The sequence below is a fragment of the Pelmatolapia mariae genome, linkage group LG14, assembly GCF_036321145.2.
Source record: "Pelmatolapia mariae isolate MD_Pm_ZW linkage group LG14, Pm_UMD_F_2, whole genome shotgun sequence".
NCBI lineage: Eukaryota > Metazoa > Chordata > Actinopteri > Cichliformes > Cichlidae > Pelmatolapia > Pelmatolapia mariae.
In genome coordinates, this window is record NC_086239.1 from 17,037,034 (window position 1) to 17,060,039 (window position 23,006).

A 23,006-nucleotide genomic window follows, 5' to 3' on the forward strand; every position below is an offset into this window, starting at 1 on the left:
CTGTTTGTGGTTCTTTATCATTTTTCCAATCCTTTAGTGTTGTTAACCTGCTGGGGAAAGGTGTTTGTGTAAATGAGATGAGGTCAGAAAGAGCTGGAAATGTATCATTGATACAAATTGTTTTGTTTCTTGTCCTTTGGCGCCCTCCAGAGGTGAGGAATGGAGTTGGCAGTGCCGAGGAGCTCTATGGAGACAGCTACGACTACTACGCCAATCAGGGCATCAGCCAGTGATCTTGGCCTCACAGGATGAAAACAACACTACTCAGTGATCCCGTCATTCCACTTTATCAGTGTAAAAGTGTCTCTCTGCCTCTGCTGCCCCGATTAACCGGCAGACTGCAGTATCCTTGTGTATACTCTGTAAATAGTACTATTTTTCCTCCCCCTCACACATGTTGTACAATATCAAAGAGCACTTTGTACTGATTGAATTTTGTTGTCTCCTCCTCCTCTCACTTCCAAATGTTCCTCTGAGTTCCCATGGCCTGTTTCTTTACAAAGATCAACTTTCTTTATTTCTTTCGAGCTAATTTCCCAAAGCAGTTCATTCTTTTAAGCGCCATCAGATATTCTTCAGATGAATTTTTTTTTTTATCGTGGCTTTATCGCAGCATGGGGCTAATAGCTTACAGCCCATTGTATCCTGCCTCCTGGCAGCACTATGCTGTAGTTTATAGTAAACTTACCAACAGTAATGTTTATATTTAAATAGAAAAGGAAAAAAAAACTCAAACTGTTTACAGAAGTCCTGCCTTCTCCTCCAGGTGACAAACTCACATGGTGTATGTAAGAGAATTATTTTGTTAGAGGCTCAGAGCCCTCCTGTCCTACCAATGCATGTAACTCTAAGTATCCCTTCTACTGACTCATGTGAGCTGTGCTCCCAGTACAACTGGTTTAAATGGTCCGGGGGGGGATGAAGACTTGTGCTCCTGTTTTTATGGTAAATGGTGAATGTACATTTTTAATGTGTATTGTGTGTTTTCTGACTGGGTATATAAATGTGTGCAGTGCTGAGTGTGTAATTGTATGTAAAAGGTGACTAATGCGTGAGATGCTCTAGCCCACAAAGGCATCTGAACTTACGTGACAGTTTAGCAATAGTCTGGTCCTATTAGATTTCACTTCCTGTACAGCCTTCGAGTTCAAGTACAGCAGTCAAGTCTTGTGGTATTTCAGTGCAGATGAACAAAATGCATCTAAAGCTTGGTTGCTGGTGTGAAACTGACCGCTGTGAGGTAGATGAAGTGGGCGCCAAATGTGAAAATGAAGCTGCAAGTTAATCTAAGGGATACGACTGTTATCAGAACAGGTCAAGAGATGGATTACCTTTTTGTGTTTTCTTATGTTGGGTATTACTGTGCCTCAGAAGCAAATGTTATAAACTCTAAATTAAAGTCTTAAGGAATGAAATAAAACAAAGTGTTTTGGGGTTTTTTTTCCCTTTTCTCTTGCACAGCTTTTGAAATCATGTTTGTCTGGATAAGTGTAAAGCGTGTGGGTTCAATAATTCTCAGAAGGGTGCAGTGTCCTCATTAAGATCTTAAAAAGGGTTATTTAAGTTATCTGGTAATAGTCACTTGGCACAAGTGAAACTATGTAGGTCAGAGCTTAAATGTATTTATGTTCTTAATGGGAGGTATTACAGCTTCACTCATCTCCTCTCTTAACTTCTCCGCCTTCTATTAGAGGCCTCAGATAAAATTCAGATTAGTACATGAGCTTCATCTGCATCACCCCACCCCAGCACCCGACAGTCATAAATACAAAACTGAAAAAAATTTGACTTTTCAAAAGGAAAGGACGGTGAAGAAGAAGGAAACTCATTTTTAATAGGTCAAAAAGCAGACTGTTGACATTTTCAGGCAAATACACTTAAACTTGATGAAAGTTGCAATATAAAAATAGATCCTGGTATTATTCCTGTTAGGAATTGAAATGATTCATACAGTATCTTTACTGGAGGCTCTAACACATCAAAATGTGAAATACAAAAGCAGGTGTGAATACACCTATTTATGAATTACAACAGGGGGGGGGAACAGAGTTTGCGATACTTCAAAGGAATGTGGGCACACTGAATTCTTGGTTGAAATAAAGTAAAACTATCAGAGCGGCTTTTCTGTTTGTTTTCCAGAGATGAACTTCCACATTGGATATACACCAAAAATTTTTCTCCACTCTTGTATCTCGTTCAAACACGTTTTTAAATATCCAAATGTGACAGGAACACATTTCTCAGCATCAAACACACAAGGCACCGATGAGTGACGCTTTGGTCGTCCTCATCTTGAACTACAGCAGCAAAAGCAGTCCGTCCTCCCAAATATTTAAATAAAGCAGCTCTATTGCACAAAAAAGTCTCATTGGTCAACATGTGGAGTCCTTAAAGTGCAACACTGAGCACGTTTCTTCAGTCCCTTTTAAAGGCAAATAACCTTATGTGGATTTTACTCACGATGCTAATGATTTACAGTACTGTAAAAAAACAAACAAAAAAAAAAAAACGAAGGCTTTCTACAGCACGTACCTTCATCTGTTGACTGAACTCTGCACCTCACAGTCACACTACATTTATGAGTGTTTTAAAAGCATATGGACACATTTTAACTGGTCTCACTTAGTTGCTGTGACTTCTACAAAATTATGAGCAGGACGAAAGCCTCTGAGGGAGCAGGTCAAACAATGTAGCAGCTCCTTTTGAAAGGCATGTGCATAATTAAGAACTCAAATTAAAGGTCAACTAAACACCTACACGCATTGTCTCTCTCACACGAACACAATCAGACCCACACAATTAACACATAAATAAATAAATAGCTAGAGCAGTACTGGCTAGTCTTGATGTTTTCTAAAGGTGTGGCTGTTCCCTGAATTGAACACAAGTTAAGTATCTGATGCCACTAAGCATCAACTGCTGAAGCTGAACGGGGCAGCAGATACGTGACAGAGACACTGTCGTGCTGTCTTACTGCAAGTTGGCGCACAACAAAAGCAGCTGTCACTCAGAATGTGAAACCAGACGGTTCACCTCTGATGTTACAAGTCGCTGTAGAGGAATGCTGTTTCAGTACACCGTCTGCTTTCTCTGATGTCAGCACCGATTTCCACAACCGAGCAGAAGGACCGTGTGCATCGTAAGCTTTTCGGTGACGGGTTTTTTGTGTGTTTTTTTTTCTCCTCCCATCAGCAGATGTTAAAGAAGCGCATTAAAGAAGCATGAAATACTAATAAAACACTGGAACATTGATTAGCTGAAGTTCGTCTTGCGCAGATGTTTGTTGGGTATTTCTATGGCACTGACTTGTAAAGGCCAGGAGCCGCCCATGATGCCGGCCTGTATGGCCACGCCAGTGACCACAGCCAGGTCAGGGTCCACTGATGTGTTGGGCTCCTTTCCAAAGTACTCACTTATTAGCCTCCTAATTCGCGGGATCCTGGTGGAGCCTCCAACCAAAACGATCTCATCCACCTCCCCCTTGTCCAAGTGACCCTCAGCTAACACGGTCTCCACCGGTGCCAGAATCTTCTGGAAGAGGTCCTCATTGAGCTCCTCGAAAAGCGTGCGAGTGATTACGGCCTGGAAGAGAACTGGAGGCGGAGTGGAGCTGTCTAAGCTGTCGAGAGTGCGAAGGTGCAGGGGCACCCGGATGGTTACGCTAGGTTGGAGGGTCAGGTTGAGCTTGGCAGCTTCTACAGCCTGCCGGAGATGGTGGATGTCCTCCTTAAGGGTGGGTGGGACTCCAAACTCCTGCCGGACTCGCTCTGTTGTGTACTGGAGCAACCTCTGGCTGAAGTCCTGACCTCCCAACTTATTATTGCCTGAAAGCAAACAAACAAAAGAGCCCTTTAACATTATAGACTGCTAGTATAGAGGTACAGTATACACAATACAACACTGTCACAATACAGAGTATATTAATAAGAGTAAGTGCTTTCATTCTGCAGCCATTCACCAGTAATGATTGAAACAGATGGGATTTTTGAGTATCACGTGGTTGCCAGTAGGAAGCATAACTTAATTGCAAGGGCGATCGTGGCTCAAGAGTTGGGAGTTTGCCTTGTAATCGGAAGGTTGCCGGTTCCAGCCCCGGCTCAGACAGTCTCGGTTGTTGTGTCCTTGGGCAAGACATTTCACCCGTTGCCTACTGGTGGTGGTCAGAGGGCCCGGTGGCGCCAGTGTCTGGCAGCCTCGCCTCTGTCAGTGCGTCCCAGGGTGGCTGTGGCTACAATGTAGCTTGCCATCACCAGTGTGATAATTATACAATTATTTGCAAACCTTTGACATTCTCAAAGTGATTGCAGTCCGTCCAAGTCAGACTGCAACTGTTTTGCAGAAAGGTTGCCTCCTATCAGACAACCTGTGCAACTACCTTCTGTTCAAAAGTGGTCAGGAATGTGCAAAACCCAACAACGTAGTCGCCACAAGTTATAATATGTTGTAGATGCGAAAATATTCAATACAATCACTAGGCAGCCACCAATTTCTTTGTAGACATAAACAAGTTGCTGTCCTATTTTTAATTGAGTGGCTGAGCTATTAACTTGCTTTGAACAAGTAGGTAGATTTGTCAAAGCTAGTTGGATAGTTTTTAACACATTCGAGTGGACTTCATGTAAGTTTACTTGGCTAACATCATCTCAGGAGTGCATGAGGTGAGCCCTCTTGTTCACAGTGTTCCCAAATTCTTTTCATTTATTTAATAAAATGTTGAATACGGTTGTCCCTGTATCAATACAATGTCGCCATACAAAATATCGCAATACTATGCTGTATCGATGCCCCATCCCCCCCACCCCACCCTTAGCGTAACGTTTCTCTGAGGTGACACCACAACAACAGTGAGACAGTACTCCTGTAATCTTACATAACACCACTTTGAACCACAAGATGGAGTAGTCACTTATTTGGTAGTCAGAAGAGCAGCAGCTATGCAGCTTTTTAAAAATAAACACACAAACATGAGGTCATTTAGCATGCAAGGCATATTTCAAAGACGAAGACCACTGCTGAGCAAAAGAAAAAAAGACTCGTCGCAGTTTTGTCAGAAAACATCTTGATGATCCCCAAGACTTTTGGAAAAATACTCTGTGGACTAACAAGACAAAAGCTGAACTTTTTGAAGGGTGTGTGTCCCATTACATCTGATGTAAAAGTAACACAGAATTTCAGAAAAGGAACATAACGCCAACAGTAAAATATGCTGGTGGTAGTTTGATGGTCTGGGACTGTTTTGCTGCCTTAGAAGCCTGGTAGACTTGCATCCTGTCCAGCCACCTGTTCATGACCTCAAACTGAAACATGCTTGGGTTCTGCAGCAAGACAATGATTCAAATCACACCAACAAGTCCACTTCTGAATGGCTTAAGAAAAACAAAATGAAGACTTTGGAGTGGCCTAGTCAAAGTCCTGACCTGAATCTGATTGAGATGCTGTGGCACGATCTTAAAAAGACGGTTCATGCTCAAAAACCCACCAATGTGGCTGAATTACAACAATTCTGCAAAGATGAGTGGGTCAAAATTCCTCCGCAGCGCTGTAAAAGACGCTTAATTGCAGTTGTTGCTGCTAAGGCTGTCCCAACCAGTTATTAGGTTAGGGTGGAATCACTTTTACACACAGGTCCAAGTAGGTTTGTATTTTTTTCCTCCTTAATAACAAACACCTTCATTTAGAAACTGCATTTTTTGTTTACTTGTCTCATCTTTGTCTAATATTTACATTTGTTTGATGACTGTTGAAACTGATGAACCAAGTGTGAAATAAATAAATAAATGAAATGATCAGAAACATTTAAGTGTGACAAACATAAAAAAAGGTTCTAGAGTACATAGAAGCATGTAATGTTGCTTGTTTGTTACCATGATGTTTTAAAATTATATTTTACAGTCAGGAATGGTGGGGTTTACCCCAGCTGCCACCGAGCGAGAGGCAGGGTACACCCTGGAAAGGGTCGCTAGTCTATCGCAACTTTATTACAACTATACCCAACTTTTATTTCTGGAGCTGTGAAGCACATTACCTGCCATTGCCCTAGTGAGGAACATGCCTCCCTGTTTGTTGAGTAAAGACACATCCAAAGTCCCTCCTCCCAAGTCCACCACCAGCACGTTAAACACGTCCACCTTGTGCAGGCCGTAGGCCATTGCTGCAGCCGTGGGCTCATTGATCACACGTAAGACCTCCAAGCCTGGAAGACAGCGAAGGAAGAGTTAGCGTGCACACACTTATAAGATTAATGTGGGGTACGAGTTGTTTTTAATGATGCCTGAGAAGAAGAGCTGTAATGGATTCAAAGACTGGGTAAAGCTCTCTGTAAACCCAGTTGAATTATGTGCAGTCTTGAGACTCATTAGTAAACTGACCAGCGAGGTTAGCGGCCCTCGCTGTGTAGTTCCTCTGCCTCTCATCAAACTCTGCGGGCACTGAGATGACGGCCTTCTGCACCACCACACCCAGCTGTCGCTCGGCCATCTTCCTCAGCTTCAGCAGCAGCCTGGAGCCAATGAACTCTGGCGTAACAGTGAAGGTGTGGTTGGTGTAGATCTCAAACTCTGCACTGCCATTGTTGTTTATCACCTATGGCAAGAGAAGGATGAGAGGATGCTTTTTTTTTTAAGTGCGGATCTAATATCACTGCATACACATAGTTAGGAAAGGTGGCTAAATTGGTTGCCTGTCTGAGCTGAAAAGCCCAGGATGACCCACCTTGAACGGGTACCTAGCGCTCTCCTTCTCTAGGACCTCTGGCTCAAAAATCTTCCCGATGAACCTTTTGGCATCGTAGATGGTGTTTTGGGGGTTGATGTCAGCTAGGTCCACGGCTTCGTGTCCGGCCAGCACCGCGGTGGTGGTGAAAGAGACCGCGCTAGGGATGCTCTTCCTCCCCTCTTCGTCCGCTATCACCTCCACCTCCCCGCTGCCCGGGTGGAAGACCCCCACGGAGCAGAAGGTGGTGCCCAAGTCCAAGCCGATCACCTTGGGTTTTGGGGGAGGCAGGTACTGCTGACCCAGGTAACCAGCCAAGAACAGGGCCAGAATCACCGAACCTGTGGGACGGTAACAGCACGCGCATCACAGGTGGACCAAACCATTATTAGCTCATGAATTAGGTCCCTAAAACGGCTATGCGTCTACTCACCAATCATGGAGATTTCTCCGGCCATCGTCACAAGCTGTTACGAAGTCAACGGACGCTTAAAATTCACAAAAAATTGTATTAAAAGTTGTGTCGAAACCGTGTCCGGCTTTTGACAACTGGATGACGACAAACGGGAAATTTTCAGTTCACCAACAAAATACACGTCAACTTTGCACGACTCGTGGGGAATGCTGGGTAATGTAGTTTACGTAGTTTACGCAAACGCTACCAGAAACGCAGAAAATGGCCGCTTTGTACTACAAATCCCATATAGCTAGCAACGTCAACCGCAAAGGGAGCATTTTGAAACGTATGCACGAGGTTAACCAATCAGGGAAAGGCGAAACATTTTTTTTATTAATAGATTACTAATTAAATTAATTAGTTAATCAATACAAAAATGAATAACTAAAAGTAAAATAATAATAAATTCATTATTAACTAAATATTATTATATTATTAGTTGTAGTACTAGCAATAGTGGTATTAAAAGTAGACCTTAATTTAATTAAGCTAAATTCATGTAGAGGTGCAATCCGTGTGTACAGATGTACTTGTGGACTTGACTCTATCAGAGACTGTACTCTTAGGCAAACTAAATGAGTCTTTAAATACACACAAACCAGATATTTAACTCTATTTTTAAAAACTTTTATTTACAAAAAGTTTTGAAAATAAATGAATGCTCCTTTTCACAGGAATGCTCACACACAGGCTCTCTCACACACAATCTCATTCAAATGCACTTTCAGAAAAAAGTATACTTGTCAATCTGTAGAGTATGCATTATAGACAAGATCTGAATATACAAACAGCTTTCAAATCACAGGAAAGGAAAGTAGACCGAAAGTTAAACAGAGATCAGACGTAACGAGAAAGGTAAAAATGATGCAGCTGTGATAAATAAAAGCTTTACACGCAAAAACAATTCGAGATTTAGAATGCAATAAATACAAATGACATTAATGTGACAAAATTTCACCTCTGTGGCAACTTACCGCCAAAACTCAATGCCTATACCTATCATAGTGATAAAGTGACAAAAGGATAATATGAAGTTTAGAATATTGTCTCTTCTTTGTACATGCCAAAGCTTCCACATTAGAAAAGCTTTTCACTGGAACAAGGGATACAATTGTGACATTTTCAGAAAGTTATGGAATAAGTCTTTTAAAACCATTTTCATCAAAGTCATAAGAAAATGTGCAACTTTTAAACTCTGATCAAAGTATACAAATGACAAACACGCGCTTTAGGACTCCACGGCGTCTGTGATGGGCTCTGTGTCCTCCTTGCTGTCTGAACACTCTGATGGGATGAAGCAGCCCGAGTCTCTGGGACAGTCGCTGTCTTCCTCCTGCAGACTGTGGGAAGATTTGAGCTCCTCCGCATCCCTGACATCATCACCTGCAGCCACAAACCAAACTGAATTCAATCAAATGTCATAATATTCAAATCTGTACTACTTTGCAGAATTGAAGCCATATTTAGATGCGGAAGGGTGACACTGTTTGATTTTAATATGATTTATTGTGATGATAGTGATGCATTATCGCAAATGTTGCTTATTGGTGTCAGACCAGAGGATGTGCTGGTGCCTGTGAGCTGTCACATGACCCAAATACATATGAGTTTGAACCAGGAAACTCTAGAAGAAAATATGTCACCTAATTTTTGTTCCAGTAAACTGTAGAAATATTCCACCGATCTTCCTCATTGTTTTTTAAACTCACCAACAGAAGCCGCTAATCCGACTAATCTAGCTCAGCTTGATTAAATTACTGGTGTCTAATGTGAGCTTGGCAGGGTCACGCTGCAGCAGCTGCCATCTGTTTAGTTTCACTGTCAACCAAGCCGAGCTAAAAAAGAAATTACACTGACATTTACTTTGACTTTGTGCACATCTGCTTAAATTACACAAAGTAAAACATGAACGAAGCCACAAAAAAGGTCTGTGGATGTTTTTCCATTGTCACTTTGGATTGTTTTGGAAAGTTTTGCTTTCATTCATGCAGGGATTTCTGATAATCAGTCAGACTGCTTCCAGACTTCAGATTACAGGAACACCTTCTGTCATGTTAAGCACTTTCTATCTGAGTAACAGGAAGTCACCAATAAGCCTCTCACAGTGTGCACGATGTATTTCTATTCTCTACGGCACAAATGTCTCAGCTTTTACCTGTTCTCTCTCTCTCTCTCTCTCTCTCTCTCTCTCTCTCTCTCTCTCTCTCTCTCTCTCTCTCTCTCTCCCCCCCCCCCCCCCCCCCCCCCCCATATTTACAGAGTGGACCCTTTTTTATTGTCCCACAGAAATAACGTGACAGAATTACACTTCCATTCATTTTATATTTATGGTAAATATTGAATTTTTTTCTTAATTTAAAAAAGAGAGTTTTTATTTATTACAATCTTTAACTTATCTTGCTGTTTATGTGTCATGTGTTTATGTGTTTATATGTTAAGTCATTAAAGCTCTTTGTAACTAGAGATAAATTACTGTAGGTACAAAGCTTTGCTGAATGCTCACTTCTGATTGGCTAATGAGTAAATTCTACCATGTTTTAACCATAATCAAACAAAGCAGCTCCACATGCTGCCTAAAAGACTTTAGGGATGTTAATATTTGATTACATATATATATATGCCATTAAATAAAATTGTGATTGACAATAAGTGAGGTAGCTATTAGCTTCTTTAATATACAGTCTCTGTGAAGACTGTATTGTATTTACAGCTGCTTTACATTCAGTGTGGTGTTACTTTCAGGCTTAACATAACACCGATTTAGCCTGCTAACAAATATTGTTAGTCTCATTTGCTGACTCCTGTATCTCTGCTGTGAGCCAGTCTGTGCAGGCCACTTCTGAATACTGAACCCTTCATGAGAGGATCTTTATTTTTATTTTTCAGAATGTTCATTTTTCAGGAGTGAACTCTTATGAAGCAGTACTTCCCTTGACTAAGTGCTGCATATTGTTACTTGTTAGCATTAGAACCAGTCACAATGATTGCTCGGTGTGTTTCTGACCTTCTGTGTAGTGGTATTCAGCAGCAGTGAGTAGCTTCTGTCTGTGCTCTGGGTCTTTGACGTTCAGCTCTATAAGATGTTTCTCCTGCAGGTGCATCAGGGACTCCACTGTTTCATAGCCGTTTAGCATCAGCGCAGAAGCATATTCCTAAAACAAGAGCAACCACCGACTGTAAAACTAAAGCACAAATCTTTAAATGTTTTGCTGTCATGACTAAGTCTTTGAAAACTTTGTGATTCGTCCCCTAAACTAAGACAAAAGATCCCAGGTGAGCAGATCTGGTCCTCACCTCCAGATTCAAGCGTTCCAGTAACTCCAGCAGTGTTTTAGGTCGAGGTCTTTTGCACAGCTTCTGCTGTCTGATTTTGGGAGTCTCCTCTTCTTCCTCTTTCTCCACCAAAATGTCGACATAGATGAACTTGAAGTTGCCCACTTTGTTGTTCAGCATGCCTGTCCAGATGCCCATTGGAGGCTTACTGATGATGTTGATGATGTCACCAACCTTGGAAAAAAAAATCTATTAAAAGATGGTTGAGACTGCTTCATTGTTTCTGCAGATGTTTCCCTGTCTAAGTACAGCCATGTCCATGTAAAGCGTGGACATGGAGAGTTACCTTGAGTTTGAGGGAGTCCGTGTCATATGGACTGGGAACAAAATCCGTGTGGACTCGAGCTCGGCCACAGAACTGTCCGTGATACGAGCCGTCCTCCTCCAGCCTCAGACTGTCTCTCTGACCAGAGCCATTGGACTCACTGGTCACACCACCTGAACCCACAAACACAACACAGCACAGGAGGATTACACACTTCTGCTCATCTAAGAGTATTACTGGTTAAAACTATGTCTGGGTGTGCATTATGAGCAGATACTTACTGGAGGAGCTCTGGCCACTGTAAAGACTCTCCAAGGAGTTGCTTGTCTGTGTGGAGTTTTTCTCAGCTGGAGGGCTGCTTTCTGTCTCTGCATCTGGCTCTTTGTCTGTGTCATCGCCCTGAAGGAAAGCAAAAAACGACCAGGCCCACGGTTTTAAATGACAGCAATGTTACATAAACAGATAAACAGGGACGGAGTGTGCACAATTAGGCAGACTAATCGAACGACTCCATGTAAAAGTGGAGGTGGAGGTGTAGGCTATGAAATTTCCAAAGCTAATCAAAACATCTTATCTTTCAATCGCTATTTGAGAAAAACACAGAAACTGCAGGAAGACACTTTTCGATGCAGATGACAGCAAACAGTCATCTAAATATCGCCAACAACCGCGTCACAGTTTGAGGATGTGGTTTTTAGAGGAGATGAAAGTGATAAACAGAGCAGGTTTGCAGTAAGTGATGTCCATGGCCTCGAATTTGTTGCACGCTGAGGGACTTTTTGATCACTTGCGCACAAATTCTTTAGAATAAAGCAGCGCTGGAGAACTAAAGCTTTAATGTGTGTATGTGAACGGTCAAAAACCTTATTAGAGTGCTCGGTTAATTGATGTAAAAGTGTGTGTGAGGGATTCAGTGACTCACCGTCTCCTCGGATAAAGACTTGGCATGTTTTTTGCCCATTTTTCTGCGCATGGTCAGTGAAATCTCCTTCATCTTCTTCCTGAGTCCAGCTGAGTTGTTTGGGTCTGAACTTTCACATTCTTCTGTGACCTGTGTGAAGAAAAATGGTTTAGTACAAACTGAACGGGGATATTAAGGAATAAAACCTAAAATTAAAAAAAACAAAAACACCAACTCTTTTTCTTTTCTACAATTCTACAATTATATTTAGTATTGACAACATGTTTTTCTGTTCTCAAAAAATCCAGTAAAATGTATCGCTTTCAGTCCGATTTTTAATGTATAAATGAAAAACCTGCAATAAGTATGGCAGTCTCATGCATCGGTTACACTATTATTGCTATTGAAGTAAATTTTGCTGACATCAGGGTTACAAAAGTGAAAAACAAGCACATCTACAAACCATAGCGGTTCCATTTTCCTTCGGTTTGGCCTGTGATGAGTGATGTCTGAGACCCTCAAATTTGCCAAAGCTTGTGGAGCGCTGTGGGGAAGATTAAAAAGAGATGTCACACAAAGACAGCTAAACAACATCTGAATAGCACAATCGTGCTGTGACCTGAGATTTCACAGGCCAAATATAATCAGTTTTTCATTAACAGTCTTAAAACATCTAGGACAAGATGAAAAACCAACAAGAAAAGAAAAAAAACACCTTCCTTTAAAATCTACAATTTTAAGTCAAGTACACACTAAATGAGAGCTTGTGTTTTAAACTTAAACGAATACACAAGTACGTTGATAAAACCAGTTTACCCTCAGCGCACTGGTGACACGACAAGTCGTTGCTGCTCTGGCTCAATTTTAATTCTTTCCGTTTCCCCCCCCCCCAGGTTTTCATAAAACTAATAGTCAGCCTAATCTCTCCCAAGCCTCCATCATCTCCCCAGCACAGCACCAAAAATAATCATATAAATGAATAATCCCTAGAAATCCTGGTTAAATATGAGCTCCATACTCCTAGACAGCCCTGTGCAGACTGATTTAATGCAGCTCTGAGTGCACTCTCTGACTGAAAATACACTGGCAGAAATCAAGGTTTTATTTTAAAGGCTTTCTTCGCCATTTAGAAAATGAACTGTTACATATTCTCCAAAAACATCGCTTCCAGCAGACTGTAGTTGTGGTAATTCAGCTTTTCCCTGTTTAAATAAAAAGTCTGCACACTCATGCAGTTGGCGATGTTAGATTGAGCCTCATCTTCTACAAATTTGTAACGGAGTCGATGTCACAAGTGAAATTTGGACCCTGAAGCTTTGATCTTAATTGTTTTCACCTACCTTTGGTTTGCTCCTTGCTTTGTCTGACACATTAGATGCGGCCCTCTGTAACATTTTCTAACTTCTTCTTTTTTTTTTTTCTTTCAAGGTGTTAGTCGGATCTTAGTCCTTTGCTCTTGTCTTTGCTGTACTCCTCTACAGAGAAGTGTTAACTGACACACAGATTGTCTGTCTGATGGGCTGGCTGGCTCACTTCCTTAGAACGCACAGGATGTGAGGCAATTCACACTGTTTCTTTCACTGCAGCTCTGAAAGGGGAAAAATACGAATGCTTATGTGTGCATTTTGTGGCTGGCTCAGCGAAACAACTAGAACCACTTCCAGGAATAGCAGCACTTCAGTTTTATAAATGTGGCATTTGCTTGTTCAAACACCTGTCTTGTATCTGCTACTCGTCTTTTAGGCGCTGATGGTGAGCCACACCACCATGTTGGTCTGTAACTGTGCATAAGTATGCCACAATCATATACATGTAGCCACTCAACTCAGGTTGCTCAATTATCCAATGAGGCTAAAAGCTTCACAGTGAAAGCTATTTTATGTAGTTCAGGAATAAAAAGAAGACAAAACCTCTTTTATTTAATTCAATTCTTCTTTCAATATACCTCAGATTTTCCCTTTTATCAGCAATGGGGAACTCTGTTGCGGTAAATGATGCTGGAGTAATTATTCTTCTGAGTTCATTTCCTAATGTGGGGCAGAACGCTTTTGAGGAAGTGTGGATTTATGACAGAGGAACAGCTGAAAGTGGCAACTTTGGTGTGTCGAAATACCTTCCGGTCGACCTCCCCTCTCGGTGTGGAACTGAGGGTTTTTTGACTTTATGTCTTTTTGGATACACTAAAACAAGTCACCCTTTTTCTAAAATCAATGACGAATGATAAAAGTTACAAAACTGTTATCTACAAACACACCCACACACTCATAGTGTTTCCACTGAATCAGAAAAGGTGAGGGAGTTTTTAGCCTCCACAGGATTCCACCTTGCCTCTCTCATGTCGCCACATTGGGGATTTGCCACTATGTTTACACTGCGGTCGGTTGTGGAAAAGGGAATTCTGCAGACCTAAACCTCAGTCTAATCCTGTTGCTTGCAATCAACAACAACAACAACAACAAAAAAGAAACTCCTTTTGTTCTAGATCAAGATTTAAAATTTCTTACTTTAGGGGTTTCCTGTCTGATTTAAAAAAAAATCCACCCTATCTTCATTGAAATATTTTGTTGAGATACAGTTTTATGCCAAAAGTAGATCAAAACTGTTTTGTTCTGACATGCATTGTGTGCACTGTTAGTTCTGCAGAGCTAATGTTAACTTCCCCAGTGACAAAACAAGAAATAAGCAAATTCAGAGGAAACTGAATTAAAACCACTTCACTTGATTGTTTTCTTTTCTTATCACTATCTCACGGGAAGTTCGTAAAAGGACAAGATAGAATCTTAACACCCTGCACCATCTCTGTTTATAGTCCTCTGGGGATTTATTCTCTGTTAAATGACTTTCTGACTCGAAGAACAAATGACACCATGGATCCATGGGGATTTTGTAATCTCTGCACTGGATGGTTGTTTTTGTCAGACAATTTTCTCCCTAGTCATCCTGGGCTATGACAACTGTTTTTGCGCAACACATGGCTCACACGCCACACGTGCTCACCGAGTATCGCTTAGAGTCTAAAGCTTTGAGAGATGTCATGTGCGCGCAAATGTGCACTCTGTTGCGTGATGTTAGCAATGAGCTACGCAATGAGGAAAATCCACAAAGTCATCAATTTCCACACCTACATCTCAATGTTCAACCAATATTAGCATCTGTAGGAGACGTTTTTAAAGAAAATGCAAAATGTTTTGTATGGGAGGAGGCTGGGGACATGTCAATAGCACTGACATAGTGACCAGAATTAATTCTCATAGACCACAAAATGTCATCAGCAAGGCACCTAATTGGTCTTAAATGCATTCGACTGCATTTGACAAACCACAGACAACTATCTTGAGTGACAAGACAAATAGGAATCGTACAGCAGATCACATGTCCACCACAAAACCCTCATCTCAGCGTCATCCAGTCAGCCTGGGTCGAAAGGCAGTTGAAACCGTCAGAGGAAGTTCTCTCGGGACAACCAATCTGCTGAGTACCTTGAAAAACTGTTGCCATTTTTAGTTCACTGCTCTTTGTATAAAATCAGTCTCAGTACTGTGTGGCAATCAGCATGAAACTTACATTTGGTTCTGACAGGTCCACATCAGTGATAGATCGCGGCACCCTTGGGGGAATCTCAGGTTTACAGTCCTGCTTCAAGCAACCATCCTGGGCCACTACCTGCCGGTGCTCCTGTCTTCCTTCCCACTCCTTCACGTGCGCCGTGATGAAGTCATGGGAGTACACGCGATACTCTGTGAGAGGCCTGCGGCAGGTGTGCTGTACGGTCCCCCAGGCTAGACTGCTGTCAGCAGGGTTACTCCACCGCTGGTGGTGGGTGGGGGTCGCTCCACCGGGAAGGCTGGCCATGTCAGTGCATCGGCCCGGGGTTGTGTTCTCCTGAGAGGGGAGGGTGGAGAATTTACCCGGGTAGGGCCTCCTGTCTGATCTGTATGGCACTTCGGGAAAGTGGTGTCCCATCTGTGGGCTCATCATGCCAGGTGGGGAGCACACTGAGAGAGGGCACAAGAAAGAAAGTGACTTAAAGTCAACAATTCTCACCATTCTCAAACTGGGATCAGGCTCAGGTGTAACTTTATTTAACTTCAGATGATGCAATGATTTGCTGTTTAACCCTCATCAGAGTTAAACTGAACTGAAATTGACTTAGTCAAATGAGACAGTTCATTATGAGGATCACTTTACATGTTGAAGCAGTACCGAAAAGAGAGAAGGAGGAAACGGGAAGATGACCAAACAGTTTGGTCAGAGTATGTGTAGTATGCCCTTGGCTTTTGTAACCCTCACATCCTGAACCGCTGTGGCCCTCTGAGAGGTGTGAGGACACCGCAGACACGTAAGTTGAAGGTGCTGCAACTCTTAAAAGCAGAAGTACAATTTAAAGCTTATTACTTTTTTTTAAAGGACATAAACTGGAGTTGCCACATAACTGTAGCTGTTCTGCTATTTTGAGCCAAAATCTTTCTTAGTCATAACTGAGTCATAGAAATTCTAGAAACGTCAGGAAGGACAAAGGCAAGATAGCTTGCTGGGAACACATCATGAATAAGGATAACCAAAAATAGTTACAAAGCAGGTAATACATTTTAAAAATAACAATATCATAAAAAAACCCCTCCAAAAACATTCGTTTTACCATTGTAAAGTTGTAAGCAATGTTTCTGATCTTTGTTTTAAGGCAGCGGGGTGTAGGTGTAGGTTAGAGTAAATGCTGAAAAACTGAATTTTATTCACTAGTGTTTTAAATAGGTTCAGGAAGAGACTGTGGTTTGGTTTAAAATGCAACAAGTTAGGAGCAACGTCACTATTGTTACAACAGGTCACAGTGGCGACACTAAAGGATGTCCTGTGCGATATCAGTGACTTTGACTAAACAGTTAAAGTTGACCCTCTGGGAATGAAAACAGCAGCAAGAATGAAACCTGTTCTACAAAACCACAAAAACCTTAAGTTGTAATTAACAGATACACGAAATTTTAGATGTTTTCACATCATCATAATGTAAGTATTACTCTTATCAGCTATGATGTCAATGCATAAAACAATATATTAAATGCTAAAGTTGTTATTTAGTGTGCGCTTGCCTCATTTACCCATTCACACACACTCACAATGCAATGAATGCATCCTGAGCAGCTCGGGGTTCAGTAGCCTGTCTTGCTCAAGGATACTTTAGCATGCAGACATGGATTGAACCACCAATCTTCCGACATGTAATTTGTACTGTGAATACACTTTAACATTACTGATGATTTCTAGACATTAATTCTTTTATATTAAATATAGTATAGTGGTTTACACGTTTGCATAACGAGCTAAAGATACCTGGTTTGATTCTAGAAGGAGACACAAAGCCATTTGGGGTTGTGTCCGGTGTAAAATATTAAACAGCTGACTGCTGTGTTAACCATTGTGTATAAAGGTGCAACCAAGAGTTTGAAATGATGGTTAATGTTGGTGAAAGCTCCTACCTCTGGAGCTGTTTGTTTTCTTTGTCCCTTCTTTCCCACTTTTCCCGCCTCCTTTCTTGCTGTTTTTGGGGTTTCTCCTGACAGCAGCTTTGGACTCTGTCGCCACTCCATTGGCATGGACACTCTGAAAAGATAAACAAATGCACACACATTCACCATTTAAACACTTTCATTCCAGAACCTCTAAAATCCCACACCCCTTAACATTGATTCATTGTGTGGGACCTTCTATGACATGGCAGGGAGTGTTTTACAGCCTTGATGAGAGCAATGGAAAATTTAGTGGGTTAAGTTTGGATTCTTTCAGCTGGTCCACTGACTTCTAGTTTAGATCTGTGAGGAGACAGATAGGGAGGGTACCTGCTCTCTGTTAGAGGGGAGAGCTGTACAGGACTACTACAAACAGGCAGAGTTGAATGGGTGAGGAAAATCTCATTACCATTAATAGTAATGAGATTCAATTAACAAAGGATAACAGGATTTAAAGATTTGTAAACATTATAAGTCTTTGCAGATATGTGCTCGGCGATCATGTGACAATGTCAGTGTTGTCATAATGTGTTTTGAGGAAGGAAAAACTGCTGCTGAACCGGTTTTGGCAAGCTATGCTTTGTTTTCATTTAATTATGATGGCAATAGGTAGATTGGCCACTGAGAAACCTGGCATGAGGCCTCTAAACCTTTCTAAAAACACACACACACACGCACACACACAGAGTTTTCACATCCCTCTCTGCCATGTGGTCCAGAGATTACACAGAGAGGTGCACCCCTCTTTGAACCATCTGCACTGTATTAAAACCCAATCAGCATTTGTGCTAAAAGATTATGCCATTTCGGCCAGCGGTAGCTCTCAGGAAGTCACATCAGGTGGTGGTGTCGGTACTGTTAAATGCTCTGCTGTGGTGTGTTGAAGGTGCTCAAACATGTTGCTGGCACAGATTTATCGGCCTTTTGGGAGCAATAAACTTCAGAGTAGGCATTAAAACCAGCCAACCAAATGAAGTTGCAAAATGGTCTCAAAACCTAAAACCAAACTGATACCGCTGTGGTACCCACAAAGATCTGAATGCATTGCATGACTGAAACATGTCTGCAGAGAGGGTTTTGAGTGAAACAGTCTAAAAGTGAAACTACTCTTCTAACCTGGCTTGAGGTCTGTTTCTCCTTTTTCTTGGTGCCAGAATGATGACTTCCTTTCCCACCTCTGGTTTCTGTCCTGTGTTTCGTCTTTCGCATTTCTGCAACAACACAATGTGTACACCTGAGGACTTTTTAAGGAATTTGCATAAATGATTAGCAACTCTTAGAATCAAATTCAACATTCTCTCACTTGTTGTTTTCGACATCATTGCAGATTGTCCCGACCAATGTTAAACATAAGGCCTGGGGACCAGAATCAGGCCCTAAAATGACTCCAATCTGGCCCACTGGACAACTTTGGAATTTTGATACATTTTACAGCTTGTCCTGCTGATAGAGACCTCCCTCCACTGCTGTTCATACTACACCAAAGTAACTAAGTAATAGGTAAACAATTGAATGATCTACTATAGAAACTCTGCAAAAGAACTGGGTATTTCCATTAACAGTCTGGACAATTAGCATCCAGAACCTTTTCTGTATTTGTATTCATTTTTTTTCCTAAAACCTAAGCACAGAGAGTTGTGCTGACAGCATTTTTTCCATTTCCTGCATCAGCATTTCTTTTTCATGTAGACAAATAGAGACAGTTTGCTAAAATTGCACTTCTTCTTCTTATATTAAGACATCTCAGGGTTTAAATGGGTTGTTAAATTACTTTATACTAACAGAAAAGCGAATTTCAATGGTCCCGCCCATTTAAGATCACAGTGGCCAATAGTCCGGGGTGTCGTTTTTTAATGCTGAATTGGGTTTGAAATCCCCACCCTGCCTTTGAGCGTCCTGCTGGGACTCCAGATGAGCGCTGGCATAAACTTTAGATGAGCTTAGCCTCTTTATTTCCTTCTTACCTTCATTGTGATTGTTGGTGATGTGAACTAAATCTTCTCTGCTCCTGGCATGCTGCCACACTGCAGTATTACAGCCGGGGTTGTCTGCCGTGGAGAGAGATGAGCGTTGGAGGTTTTAAAGTGAAAAGTTGGGGTGAATGGAAGCCACTGATAGTAAAATCATTATCAGCATTATGAGACATGGACATAAAGCCTGGTAGCCGGAATTTGAATATAAATAATATTAGAAGCTTCCAAAATACACATTTATTTCATCGCAGTCTGCCTCAGGGTTTGTGAAAGGGAGTCAGGGCTGTAACACATGTTGTAAACAGTCATTATGCACAAGTTACACTTTAGCACTAATAAAAAGTGAAGTTTAGAAATTGTTATACTCACCTAGTGTTTCATTATCTGATGCAGATTTGGATATATGTGTTCTAAAAGTAAAATAACAAAGAAATATTTCATTATGTTGGATTATTATTTTTATTTAGAACAAATTAGATATTATTATTTTCTTCACAACACAAAGTAAAGAGCCTGGGACTTCAAAAAGGCAACTATAGAGCACATAAACCACAAAACATGAGCTTTAAAACATGACCACAAGACTGCAGACTCATGCTGTGCAGATGTCCACTGTGTTAAATCTTTCTATGCGTTTACAGGGTCAACAAAGTTGTACGTTGTCCAAAGAAAGGCCAAGGGAGTAAAAGGTGTTGACCTTGAATCCGCTTAGTCCAGCTAGCCCAAAGCTGTAATCTGCCTTCTGCTGGCCCAACAGTGTGAAGGGTCCTTCTTCTCAAAATACAGTTCTCTGCCAACAAAGCTGAACAATATATAGATTTTTTTGGTTCCTATTGTGTCTTATGGACCGTCAATCCCGCTTCTTTAAGCGCAGCATTCCAATTTATTCTGCTCTGCTGCAGGAAGGATTTACAGTATTAACCCACAGCGAAAATAAACAGGGAGCCTTTCAAGCCATATTATTACTCAATGGGAAAGCTCTGTCACTGGCAGGGCAGCTTTATGCTTTCTGCACGCTCGACCAACAAAAGAAAGAGAAATAAGGCCACAGCACGCACTAGACGAACAGAAGCCTTAATTCCTCCCAGGATTACTTGACGTTTTTAATACAATTTTCCTGTCTGTTCAAAGCAGAGTGACATACATAATATGTGAATGGAGATAGAGCAGATTTGGCTTAGAGCTTAAAGCAATGTAATGTGGGGCATATAGGATGATTTTATGATTCTTGAGTAATTTACTTCTGAGCTCACCTTCTTTTCTTCTTGTTCGAGTTGGCTCTCTGCGTCTGAGGCATCTCCTGAAGGAAAACAAAGCATTTGAGGCTTAAGACTCTGTACTAAATGAGCAACTTTATGCCACATTCAACAAAATCCTGCAGCTGATTCATGTAGAGATTCACTGAAATTGAACATTTGGCCTCGCCTCAGAGGCAGCTGTCAACTGGTTCTGCTCATCATTCAATAATCAGCTTTATTTTTTTTAGGTTCAATCTGGTTACATGTCACAGCTCCTCAGGGCCGTGACCCCATACAATCTGGTCATGATTGTTCACAAGCCTGCACCGCTCACAGTCTGTACAGCGTGCTTCAATGTATGAGATTTTCATGACACACACCATGGATATAGATCTTCCAGAGCCTCGCCACTTTGTGCCATCATCCAGCAAGACTGCCGGGCTGCACGAGCGGCTGCATGAGCGGCTGGAGGAGCGGCTTGGGACAGGCCGCGGTGGGCCGTCGCTGGAGCTCTGCACCGCCTCGTACAGGCTGTCCATAGATCCCTCCTGATGCCCAGTGGACAGACAAAAAGACACACAACTGTTAGAGAGCTGCAGTTTGGCAGCCAGATATGAAATACATCTGTTTCCATCAATGTTTCCAGCACATAAATCTGCATTTCATTGTAATCAGATGCAAAATATGAAAATTGTAGTTATGAGGATTTGATATGAATGCAGGGAAATGTCACTAATGCTGTTCCAAAGCTCCTTTAAATTTGCTTGTCAACCATGGATGAGGGAAGGATTGAATTTCGACAGAACTGATTTCAGCGTGGATTAAATTTTGTTTGATTCGTTGGGATTCCTTCTAGGAACGCATAACCAATTTCTCTCGTCAGCTCATCTTGACTGTACTGTGACGTCTCATCGGTGTACATGATAAAAGATGGCGCAGAGTATTGATTTTGTATTCTTTCTCTACTCAACCATTTCTGGTTAAACCAAACCACAAAATTCTTAATGAGTGGTCTGAGACAGAACTGGAGTTCTCCATCTCACGCTTTAGAAAATCAATCCCTGACTCCAATGACTGCGGGTCTTTACAGAGTACTCAAAATGTAAGATGTAGTGCGAAATGGTTTAAACAAAAAGCTTCCAAATGAAGTGTAAGTTCCTGTATTTGCAGGGGAACAAGTGCGTATTTTGAGATGCTGCTGCTTTTTTGTGTTTGGTTTTTCTCTTTTCTAGATTTCTCCCTGGGTTAACGGGCTGCACGAAAACTTGCTGTACGTGCTATTTGAGCAGAGTGGGTAAAAGGTGCGACATCCGTTAGAGATTCTAGGCAATGATGAATCAGTCTGATCATTTGTAAACATCCCCAACATCTGTGCAGAGACAAGTTTAAAGTATCCAACCACATGTCACATCCCCACGTGCAGCATGACAGCTGCAGGAGCATCTGAGGTACCCATGTGTATATTGTGCACACGTGTGTATTCCTGCTTCTTATCTTAACTCTTGTGGCTTCATTAATAAACACTTTTAACAGCACTTGTAGGCATAAAGAAATGATACAGTAATGCATAAACTAGGACTTCAAAATACATACTGTAATAAAAGAACTGCTGTGAAATGTTGCTTAAAACTTTCATGGTGAACAAAGCTTAAAGTTTTAAGACAAAGGAAGATAAGAAGACAAGGTCGGTGTCAGGAGGACTTGTCTAATGATCAAACTTTCTGCAGCAGGTTATCAATGATCTGACTATTTACCGAGAAGACGTAGCAGCAAGCATTCTCATTAGATTAGTGCCGCGCTTTAGCATCATGTTTTGCTTATTTGTAGGAAGACTGCGATTAAAAACCTAGATAGACACTCTGTAGCTTCCCACACATGGAGGTATGCATAGTGTGTTATTTATTGATCTTCACGATATATTACTTGTGGCTAACCTCAGATTTGCAACTCGAGTTTCTCTTTTACTCTGCGACTCACACATAGACTGTTTTGTAAAGAAGACAAATGCGTGCATCTTACCAGAGAAAAGCAGAAAAGGTTCATGTTGGCTGCGAGGTCTCGGGTTCAGTTTGCTTTGGTGCGTCAGATGGAGGACAAACAGCGAGCCGAGTGAAAGCCAGGGGCTGAAAGACACAACAGCTCAGTCTGAGGCCAGCCTCGGTCGCCTGCTGTCTTCTCAGATTAATACCACAGTGAAATCCCTCCACTAATCCAATAGATGGCCCACCATTACTCTAGCAGCTAAAGCAGGATTCACTCTTGACAACAAGCCCACTATTGGTGGATCAGCAGACTCTGTCTTTGTTTTGATTCTTTTCTTTTTTTTTCCAGTAGGGAAGCAGTGAGCAGCCATGTTATTTATTTATTCTGACCTAAGTGAAATTACAAAAACAAAATTTTACAGGTAAATTTCCTCATTAAAGGCAACTTATGAAGACTTAAGACTAAAAAGTCTTTTGCCTCAATAATATTATCAATCATAAATATTAATCAATGATTATGAGGATCACTGGTTAAAGGTAAAGTTAATCATTCCATTAAGAACAATTGACTAGAGATGACATTAGTTTTTGAGATCAATAATATATGAATGTATAAGCAGCGTTTTCATGCCCTTTATTGGA

General features: G+C 41.4%; 3 protein-coding genes across 7 annotated transcripts in view; 1 reads left to right on the forward strand and 2 right to left on the reverse strand.

The window, feature by feature from the left end:
- gdpd5b (glycerophosphodiester phosphodiesterase domain containing 5b) overlaps nt 1-1,442 on the forward strand; it is a 41,713-nt gene extending 40,271 nt beyond the window's left edge. For 2 of the 4 annotated variants that reach the window (XR_010095512.1, XR_010095511.1), the window contains exon 18: nt 151-1,442. Coding sequence is in view for 2 of the 4 variants with exons in the window: in XM_063493510.1 (XP_063349580.1) it covers nt 151-233 (83 nt within the window). In the remaining 2 variants the exon portion in view is untranslated. The remainder of the gene's footprint in view (nt 1-150) is intronic. The other 2 variants (XM_063493510.1, XM_063493509.1) reach the window with 1 other exon arrangement.
- Nucleotides 1,443-1,830: 388 nt separating this feature from the next.
- On the reverse strand, nt 1,831-7,307 carry hspa13 (heat shock protein 70 family, member 13). The gene is made up of 5 exons (XM_063493893.1): nt 7,145-7,307; nt 6,712-7,052; nt 6,369-6,582; nt 6,026-6,193; nt 1,831-3,824 (listed from the first exon to the last, which is right to left on the reverse strand). Exons 1-5 carry the CDS (start codon nt 7,167-7,169, stop codon nt 3,253-3,255), a joined length of 1,320 nt encoding a protein of 439 aa, XP_063349963.1. The 5' UTR covers nt 7,170-7,307; the 3' UTR covers nt 1,831-3,252.
- A 474-nt stretch (nt 7,308-7,781) lies between these two features.
- On the reverse strand, nt 7,782-22,564 carry samsn1a (SAM domain, SH3 domain and nuclear localisation signals 1a). 2 transcript variants are annotated; one of them, XM_063493521.2, is made up of 15 exons: nt 22,402-22,564; nt 20,763-20,930; nt 20,398-20,444; nt 19,514-19,554; nt 19,136-19,219; nt 18,288-18,382; nt 17,142-17,265; nt 15,232-15,662; nt 12,131-12,211; nt 11,689-11,817; nt 11,048-11,165; nt 10,788-10,939; nt 10,463-10,675; nt 10,173-10,320; nt 7,782-8,551 (listed from the first exon to the last, which is right to left on the reverse strand). In XM_063493521.2, exons 1-15 carry the CDS (start codon nt 22,423-22,425, stop codon nt 8,397-8,399), a joined length of 2,010 nt encoding a protein of 669 aa, XP_063349591.1. In that variant the 5' UTR covers nt 22,426-22,564; the 3' UTR covers nt 7,782-8,396. The 2 variants fall into 2 exon arrangements, with proteins under 2 accessions (XP_063349591.1, XP_063349592.1); XM_063493522.1 differs by lacking the exons at nt 15,232-15,662; nt 17,142-17,265; nt 18,288-18,382; ... (3 more) ...; nt 20,763-20,930; nt 22,402-22,564 and adding an exon at nt 13,008-14,155.
- Nucleotides 22,565-23,006: the final 442 nt, after the last annotated feature.

What these genes read in the sequence shown, in the direction of transcription:
- hspa13 (XM_063493893.1), bottom strand. Translation starts at nt 7,169, where the DNA reads ATGGCCGGAGAAATCTCCATGATTG. An exon ending in GCGCTAGGTACCCGTTCAAG is followed by an intron (nt 6,583 to 6,711) that starts GTGGGTCATCCT and finishes CTCTTGCCATAG; the next exon opens with GTGATAAACAACAATGGCAG. An exon ending in CCTCACTAGGGCAATGGCAG is followed by an intron (nt 3,825 to 6,025) that starts GTAATGTGCTTC and finishes GTTTGCTTTCAG; the next exon opens with GCAATAATAAGTTGGGAGGT.
- samsn1a (XM_063493521.2), bottom strand. Translation starts at nt 22,425, where the DNA reads ATGAACCTTTTCTGCTTTTCTCTG. An exon ending in AGAAACAGACCTCAAGCCAG is followed by an intron (nt 17,266 to 18,287) that starts GTTAGAAGAGTA and finishes TTATCTTTTCAG; the next exon opens with AGTGTCCATGCCAATGGAGT. An exon ending in CGGACTCCCTCAAACTCAAG is followed by an intron (nt 10,676 to 10,787) that starts GTAACTCTCCAT and finishes TTTTTTTCCAAG; the next exon opens with GTTGGTGACATCATCAACAT.